Source organism: Toxorhynchites rutilus, chromosome 1, assembly GCF_029784135.1.
Source record: "Toxorhynchites rutilus septentrionalis strain SRP chromosome 1, ASM2978413v1, whole genome shotgun sequence".
NCBI classification, from domain to species: domain Eukaryota; kingdom Metazoa; phylum Arthropoda; class Insecta; order Diptera; family Culicidae; genus Toxorhynchites; species Toxorhynchites rutilus.
In genome coordinates, this window is record NC_073744.1 from 175,620,692 (window position 1) to 175,628,803 (window position 8,112).

The 8,112-nt window shown below is 40.1% G+C and overlaps 2 protein-coding genes across 3 annotated transcripts; one reads left to right on the forward strand and one right to left on the reverse strand.

The window, feature by feature from the left end:
• The first annotated feature begins 631 nt into the window (after positions 1 to 631).
• Positions 632 to 3,636, forward strand: LOC129761599 (uncharacterized). Its single transcript, XM_055759336.1, has 2 exons — positions 632 to 2,909; positions 3,209 to 3,636. Exons 1-2 carry the CDS (start codon positions 632 to 634, stop codon positions 3,634 to 3,636), a joined length of 2,706 nt encoding a protein of 901 aa, XP_055615311.1.
• A 1,457-nt stretch (positions 3,637 to 5,093) lies between these two features.
• On the reverse strand, positions 5,094 to 7,109 carry LOC129768997 (FAU ubiquitin-like and ribosomal protein S30). Of its 2 annotated transcripts, none has more exons than XM_055770989.1 (3): positions 7,077 to 7,109; positions 6,648 to 6,733; positions 5,094 to 5,490 (listed from the first exon to the last, which is right to left on the reverse strand). In XM_055770989.1, the coding sequence occupies exons 2-3, from the start codon at positions 6,720 to 6,722 to the stop codon at positions 5,170 to 5,172; spliced, it is 396 nt and encodes a 131-aa protein (XP_055626964.1). In that variant the 5' UTR covers positions 6,723 to 6,733; positions 7,077 to 7,109; the 3' UTR covers positions 5,094 to 5,169. The 2 variants fall into 2 exon arrangements, with proteins under 2 accessions (XP_055626964.1, XP_055626954.1); XM_055770979.1 differs by lacking the exon at positions 7,077 to 7,109 and adding an exon at positions 6,918 to 6,936.
• Between the last annotated feature and the right edge of the window lie 1,003 nt (positions 7,110 to 8,112).

The window sequence follows — 8,112 nt, forward strand, 5'->3', positions numbered from 1 at the left end:
AATATAAAATGTGTACAAAGTAATAAATACTTTAATTTGCTATCAACTAGTTAATCCCTTATTCGGTCCGTGGTACAGTTTTGTGTTTTGGATTGGTCCCTAACAGGACCAAAGTGGTATGGAATTTTCCATACCTCGCATTGCACGCGGCACTGGGCCGCTCGGAATCATTCCGTGGAAACGCACTCTCTCCTAAGTAGCATAACTGCTACTTTGGTTGAGATTTGCAGATTCGTTGATCTTGCGTGTCAGCCGCATGGGCGGCTGTGGAAAATTTGCAATCGAACACGCACAAACATGATCGCAGAATACAGTCCACTGCTTGGTGAAAAAACATTTGATCCTTCGAACCGGATGGAGGCCGGATGACATATGGATGGCGTTTGGATTTTGGTCAACGATTTGGCAAGCAAACTGTGCCATGGATTTGAGTGAGTGGATTAGCTGGTTGGTAGCAAACAAAATTGAAATAGTGAATCGCAAAAAGACTGGAAAAAGTGCTTGCAAATTGCAAAAAGTGAATATTGGATTAGTGGAAAAAGATATTGGACATTGGTAAATTTATGAAAACATTTAATGTGCAACAAAAACTATTAAAGCTTAAAGTGGAAGTGATTTCAAGTGCTACAGAATGAAGAACACGCATGCTAAAGGTGGAGCTGCTGGCGGGACCGGTGCGCAATCCGGTAGCGGCGATGGCGCCGACATGGCAGAGTACAACACGCTGTCCAATCTTCGAGGACTAGCGAAAGGGAAAATCATCCGCTTATACGACATGTTGGAGAGAGTGGAAGAGGAACAAACGCAGCTAACATCGCCACAGGTAAAGGTGTACATAAAGAAACTAGATGCTGCCTATAAGGAATTTCACAACTACCATGAACGGATCGTGGCGGTGGTGGCGCATGATCGGAAAGAGGATCAAGACTGTGAGTACGTTGAATTCGAGACGCTATACGATAATGTGTCGATTTTTCTCGAGACGTGGCTCGAGAATTTTGCCGCACCTGACTCTCGTCCTGCTACTGGTCAACCAGTAAGTCAACAGCCGTTGATTGTGCAACAATCGCTTCCTCGTGCCATTCCTACATTTGATGGCAAATACGAGCAGTGGGAAAAGTTCAAGATTATGTTCGGGGATGTGGTGAACAAGTCAAATGAGCCACCACGAATCAAGCTCTATCATTTGGAGAAAGCATTGATTGGGGATGCTGCCGGTTTGATTGATGCGAAAACAATTGCTGATGGCAATTATGATCGCGCATGGGAAATTTTAAGAGAGAGGTTCGAGGATAAGAGGCGCATGATTGATATGCATATTGTTGGTCTGTTAAGCATAACGAAGATATTTAAAGAAGATCATTGCGAATTACGGAAGCTTGTTGATACATGTGTGGGTCATGTCGAAAATTTGAAATTTCTGGGTCAGGAATTTTCAGGTGTGTCCGAACTGGTTGTCGTACACATCCTTACTAGCGCTCTAGACAAAGAGAGCAAACGAGCATGGGAATCAACAATGGAACATGGGTCGCTTCCGAATTATCATGATACAATCTCATTTCTTAAAAATCGCATTTCCATTCTTGAAAGATGTCAGGTGTCCGATACAAGTAACAATCAAAAACTGTTAGATTCTATGTCACATAAAAGAAATCAAGTATCGAACAAACAACCAAATTCGCGAGTAAACACAGCTACGGTTTCGGCTAATTGCGAGTTTTGTGAAGGTAACCATTTCGCATTCAAATGCTCAAGTTTTCATGGATTGGATATTGATGAGCGACTCAAAATGGTGCGTGACAAACGAGTTTGCTTCAATTGTTTGAGAAGAGGTCACCGTGGGTTAGATTGTCCATCATCTAAATGTTGCTCAAAGTGTCAGCGTAGACATCACAGTTTGCTTCACAGGGAAGGAGTTCGTTCATCAAATATGGGTAAAAGACATACAGCATTAGAGAATCAAAAACAGCATTGCACTCCCAGCACTTCGAGAGGTTCATCAATGCAGGATATTACTGCTGCTTATTCCAACACGCATGGAAAACCAGCTCAGCAAGTGCTTTTGCTAACAGCACAAGTTATAGTTTTGGATAAAGACGGAAATCCGCATACAAGTCGAGCACTTTTGGATAGTGGCTCGCAAATCAACTTCATTTCAGAGTCAATGCTTGATAGGCTAGGAGTGCAGAAAGAAAAGGCAAACATATCAGTAAACGGAGTTAGCAACATCAAATCCAAAGCTCAACACAAAGCTAGGATAAAAGTATGCTCTAAATATAGCAACTTCGAAATCGATTTGAATTGCTTGGTTACTCATAAAGTCACTGGTATTCTGCCAACTTACGAGATAGATATAGCCTCATGGAACATTCCGCCCGGAACACAATTGGCTGACCCTTCATTCTACAAACCTGGACAAATAGATTTGCTAATCGGAATGGAGTGGTTCGATGATCTCATTAAACCCGGACGAGTGAAGTTTTCAGAAAAATTGCCAACTTTGATGGACTCGCAATTTGGATGGCTAATTGGTGGAAAGGTTAAAAGCGAATCTGTATCTGGTTCTACCTTTCATTCACATACAGTAACATTTTCAACAAAGCAATTAAGTCAACAGATTCATAATTTTGGAAAATTGGATCACGTGGCCACTAAGCAATGTGTGCCAATCGAGATTGATGAGTGCGAAGCTCACTCTCAGTCTACATTGCGTCGCAACTTTCAAGGTTATGATATGGTTCAACTACCATCGCAGAAGACATATAGACAGCTAAAAGATTCTAAGCATAGAGTTCTAAAGAAATACAAGCTATACAAGCAACAGGAAGGCCAACAACAATATGATAAGTTCATAGAAGAGTTTGTACGCTCAGAACACTTTTATGAAATAAATGAGAAACCAGATGCAAGTAGGATTCTAAAGTGGCAACTTTGCAAGCAAAAGTTAAATTTCGAAAAGAAGAATGATAAAAATATCAAAACTTATGTACTATCAAGAGATGCTAGGAGTAATAAACGCAAGCGAAAAACTAGAGCAAAAGAATGGACATCCTTTCCCTCAAGTGCGCTTCATTGGGAGGCCGGAATAAAAAGTTTAACGATTCTTCTAAATCATGTTTATAAACAAACTATCCTTAAAAAATGGAATTTGCGACTCTTTTATGTTATTAGGAACTCATGACCCCTATTTTCCCATTGTTCCCAAAAGACCCAGAAGTTTTGATAACTGAACACATGGTTATTGGTAGCTCTCTAATATCCATACTCGAACTCTCCTATAAAGATATTCCCATAAATCGATTGTACCGATTGCAACGCATCCAGCAGCTGAGACAGTATTTCTGGAATCGCTGGTCTCATGAACATTTGGTAGACCTCCTATTGAGAGCAAAATGGACAAAAAAGGAATTCAACGTGGTTATCAATACAGTCGTCCTCCCAAAGAAATACAAGGTTCCAACTCAACAAAGAGAGATAGGCCGAGTCGCACGAACCGACCTTGGATTTGATGGCCTAGTTCAAGTCGTGGATATAGGTGTTGGCGATTCAACTTTTAGAAGACCGATCCACAAACCAGCGCCACTACCTATTTTGGACAACGCATCGATTGAGGACAAGGATAATTCAACAGAATGACTTTTCTTCTGCCGTGGGAGTATGTTCAGTCCACCGCTCAGCGCAGCGCACTGAAAGTACGACCGACAGGATGGCAGAGGAAGGAACGCAACGAAAGGACGATCGCGAGGACACAAACACCAACATACGCCCCACCCGTGGGAGAGTGCATTGCGAGCGCAAGCAAACTGCACTGCGTGCAGGGAGGGAGTTCTATTTCAACCGCCAAAGGAAGAGGTTTATTTTATGTGCTGAACTCACGATAGAAGAAAGAGCTTAAAAGAAAGTTTGATATTTGATCTTGTAAATTTTGCTGTAAATATAAAATGTGTACAAAGTAATAAATACTTTAATTTGCTATCAACTAGTTAATCCCTTATTCGGTCCGTGGTACAGTTTTGTGTTTTGGATTGGTCCCTAACAGGACCAAAGTGGTATGGAATTTTCCATACCTCGCATTGCACGCGGCACTGGGCCGCTCGGAATCATTCCGTGGAAACGCACTCTCTCCTAAGTAGCATAACTGCTACTTTGGTTGAGATTTGCAGATTCGTTGATCTTGCGTGTCAGCCGCATGGGCGGCTGTGGAAAATTTGCAATCGAACACGCACAAACATGATCGCAGAATACAGTCCACTGCTTGGTGAAAAAACAGATCTAATAGACCGATTTGGCTGAAATGTTTTATCAGCATGTAAAAATGAATTATCTAAAGCGTTACATAGCCTTTTTTGATATCTCATTTTCTCGATTTTTTATGAGCTTCTAAACAGCGGTTTTTCATAAAAAATAACTAAATTTCAAAAACCCCTATGTAACGCTTTAGGTATTGTCCTAAAGTTTCTAAATATACATTGGAATTAGTTCTGCGACACTCCATTGCTTCAAAACCGATACCACCAATAATGTACTGATTTTCAGACAACATCTACGCATCCAGCTGCCAACAGCGTAATAATCATTATTCGTGCATTCAAAAAATGGGAAATATTTCTTCAAATACAAGAGACGAATGAACTCTCTGAGTTTAAAGTCTCTTTAATTCAATACCGTTACCGTTCAAATACACCTTTAACAATAACCAAAATACCCGAACACTTTACTTTATTCCTAACATCAAAAAGCAAAACGAACCTAAACAAAAGTTAACATGGTGTCGAGTACTGAATTTCCAGCTAATTTTATTGACTGCAAAACAAAAAAAAATCGGAATCACACGAACGAAATCAAAAATGGGATCTAAAAAAAGGAATGAGTCAAGTCTATCGAAATATTTCGAGTCGATCGGAATGCAGAATGTTCCTTCTAAAGCATTGTTTTTCAACCTCTCCTTGCTAGATGCGCATCTCATAGCATGGACCAGGTGGGTAATTAATTTAATACGAGGTAGTCAGGGTGAAAATGAAATGAAATTCGGAAATTCGTGGGATTTACAGGGACTCTATTTACTTTCCTCCAAAGAAAACGATACATGTCGCTACAGTTTACATTATAAAGAACGTCCTTTTACTTTATTTATCCTTCCCTTCCGTATTTATTACAAACATTTCACGCTTACGTTGAGTTGGCGTTCGGTCCCCGACGGCGTCCGAAGGCCTGCACAACGTTGGCGAAGTTCCGGTTGTACTGAATGCGACGCTTGGCACGTCCGGTCTTCTTCTTCTTCTTTTCTTTCTTTTCGACCTTCGGCGTTTGACCCTTGACCTTGCCGGCACGCGCGAGCGAACCGTGCACTTTACCTCCGAGCAGTGGAATGGTTAAATCAAGCTCGGCAGACGAGAGCGATCCCACGAGGGAATCATCGCCCAGGATGGCACCCTCGCACGACAGAACCAGCTGTGCGGCCTCCACATTTTCAATCTCGGCAACGCGAGCCTATTTTGTGTGAGTGAAGAGAAGTGTGACACATTAGTTGCATTCGACTTAAAAATAACGCATTTTTCAATGTTGGGAACAAAGCACCTCGAGCCGCTGTTGTTTGAACGGTTCAAGTCTCATTGTTCCTACGTTACTGTAGCAGAATTTTATGATAGGAGGAAGTGAACATCTGGCAATGAATGTTCATTCCGCTGGAATCTGCATCTCTGATTTAACGGGGAAAATGTCTCAAAGTGTTTACGAATATTGATATGTTCGAACAAACTTTACCTCATGCAACTCATCATCGTTTTGCGAAGCACGATTCTCATGGTTCGTTTTTATATCGCAGAGAAAAGTAGATTTGGAGGATAATCATCCGAGGTAAAATAATGAATATCCGCTGGAATCTGCTTGGTATCTCATGGTTCAATATCATCCTCCGGATTCAATACGGAAATGTTTCAACCTTTGAACCTCGTCCAGATCATTAAATGGGGATCAGAACAAGTCATAGTGATTGAAATATTTTTCTCTAGCAATCATTTTAGAGATTCAGTGCGATGTGCGACGCACAGATCGGGCCAAATATGATTGCCATGACCGGGAACAATTTCATTAGGCTACTGTTTCAGCCGTTGAACCTCATCTGCCCTAGTGATTCCGGACAGACGAGTCATAGAGGCTGATATTGCTCTAGCAATCACTCTAGTGGTATAGTGCGTGATATATTCCACGCAAAACCGGGCCAAATGTGACTGCTGCTTTTGTTTACATGAATAGAAAAATATTTTTTTCTGTAAGAGTTCATATTCAACCTATCATCAAAACAGATCGACGCAGGTACGAGTTTAGAACTCCTTTCTCGTTTATTCTGGCAAATGAGCTTAAGCTGGACGCTCACCATTGAAAAACTTCAGAACGCCAGCTTGGTAAATTCTTTGCCGTTCATGTCCTCAAAACCCAATCTGTTGTCTATATATGTTGTGCTGATTTAACCTAGCTTCCCGTTCCTAATAATTGAGAACGGTAAGTTCAAACTGTCAGCTGTTACTCTAGCAGCGATTCCAGTAAATCAAAATCATTGGCGATGACTTAGATTCTACTGTCCGTTGCATTCGCACCTTCGAGACATTTTCTCCGTATTTTGGTCAACACAGGTAATATAACCTTACCTTAATTTCGACGATGGTTTCCTGGGCCTGGAAATCCAGAACGTGAGTGTTTAGTCCACGAATATGCAGCTGCATTTTGAACTTTGCTACAAAAGAAAGAAAATACGTTACTTTGAACGCGTTTGAACTATTTTCATTGCTTTTCGCAAATATAGAGAATATAATACACGGTAGAGTGCTGTACTATTTAAGACACCACAATCCAAACAGGCTACCCTGCAATACACAAGATTTGTTAAGTGCACGAGACGCACTCTCTTGAATTCACACCCATTGTTGGTCAATATTCTTCTAATTTAGCCTCTTGAGAACATCAAATTATCTTGTATGGTTTTAGTACAGTTTTTCCTCGAGTTAATGATAGCAAAAATAGAATAAACAAATAGAAATAGCCGAAATTTCGGGAGTATACCAAAGCACGACACTCACTTCCTACACAGCACAAATGAAAAAGAAAGATGAACGATTGTCAAATCTAGGCGGAAGTGAATGAGCTGTCAAACAGCGGCGAAAGAGGGTAGGAAAATCCCGGTACGTTGCTGAGGCGTGGAACGATGTGAAACGGAATATACACTGAAACGAAACTTTTGTTTTAATTTCAGTTGCTGTTATTGGCGATCTAATGCAAAACGTAAACGATCGGTGAGACATCTGGATTTTGTTTTTAAACTAAGAAAATGATGCTAATGTAACCTAAAACTCAAAAACAAATCACGTATATTTTACTTCCGGGCTCTCCAAGGTAGTTCTCACATGCAGGAATCGTACATTTTTCTACTTGTGTTTGATTCTGCTCTCGAATTTCCTTCTTTAATTCAACCATTGACAATATTTTTATAGTTTTCACCACTGAAAGAGGTAAATAAATAACATGGTATATATAAAATTGCGCAGAATTAAATTTCTTACAAGCTCATCGCAATCAAATAATCTTTTATGATTATAACATTGTAATTCATGGAAAGAACTACAAACCTTCCATAAGCTCACATGGCAAAATTTAAAACCATCATCACTTTCACCGCAGCGCCGCCTAGGTGTAGATTTGTACGTTAGATCGCCAATTGGCGATCTAACGCAAAACGTAAACGATCGGTGAGACATCTGGATTTTGTTTTTGAACTAAGAAAATGATGCTAATGTAACCTAAAACTTAAAAACAAATCACGTATATTTTACTTCCGGGTTTTCCAAGGTAGTTCTCACATGCAGGAATCGTACATTTTTCTACTTGTGTTTGATTGTGCTCTCGAATTTCCTTCTTTAATTCAATCATTGTCAACATTTTTATAGTTTTCACTACTGAAAGAGGTAAATAAATAACATGTTATATATAAAATTGCGCAGAATCAAATTTCTTACAAGCTCATCGCAATCAAATAATCTTTTATGATTATAACATTGTAATTCATGGAAAGAACTACAAACCTTCCATAAGCTCACATGGCAAAATTTAAAACCATCA

Bases quoted from the DNA above. Each gene is read 5' to 3' on its own strand.
- LOC129761599 (XM_055759336.1), top strand. From the start codon at position 632: ATGAAGAACACGCATGCTAAAGGTGGAGCTGCTGGCGGGACCGGTGCG. The intron at 2,910-3,208 runs GTAGGATTCTAA...TGTTCCCAAAAG, and splicing joins AAATGAGAAACCAGATGCAA to ACCCAGAAGTTTTGATAACT.
- LOC129768997 (XM_055770979.1), bottom strand. The intron at 5,491-6,647 runs GTAAGGTTATAT...CACACAAAATAG, and splicing joins AAACCATCGTCGAAATTAAG to GCTCGCGTTGCCGAGATTGA.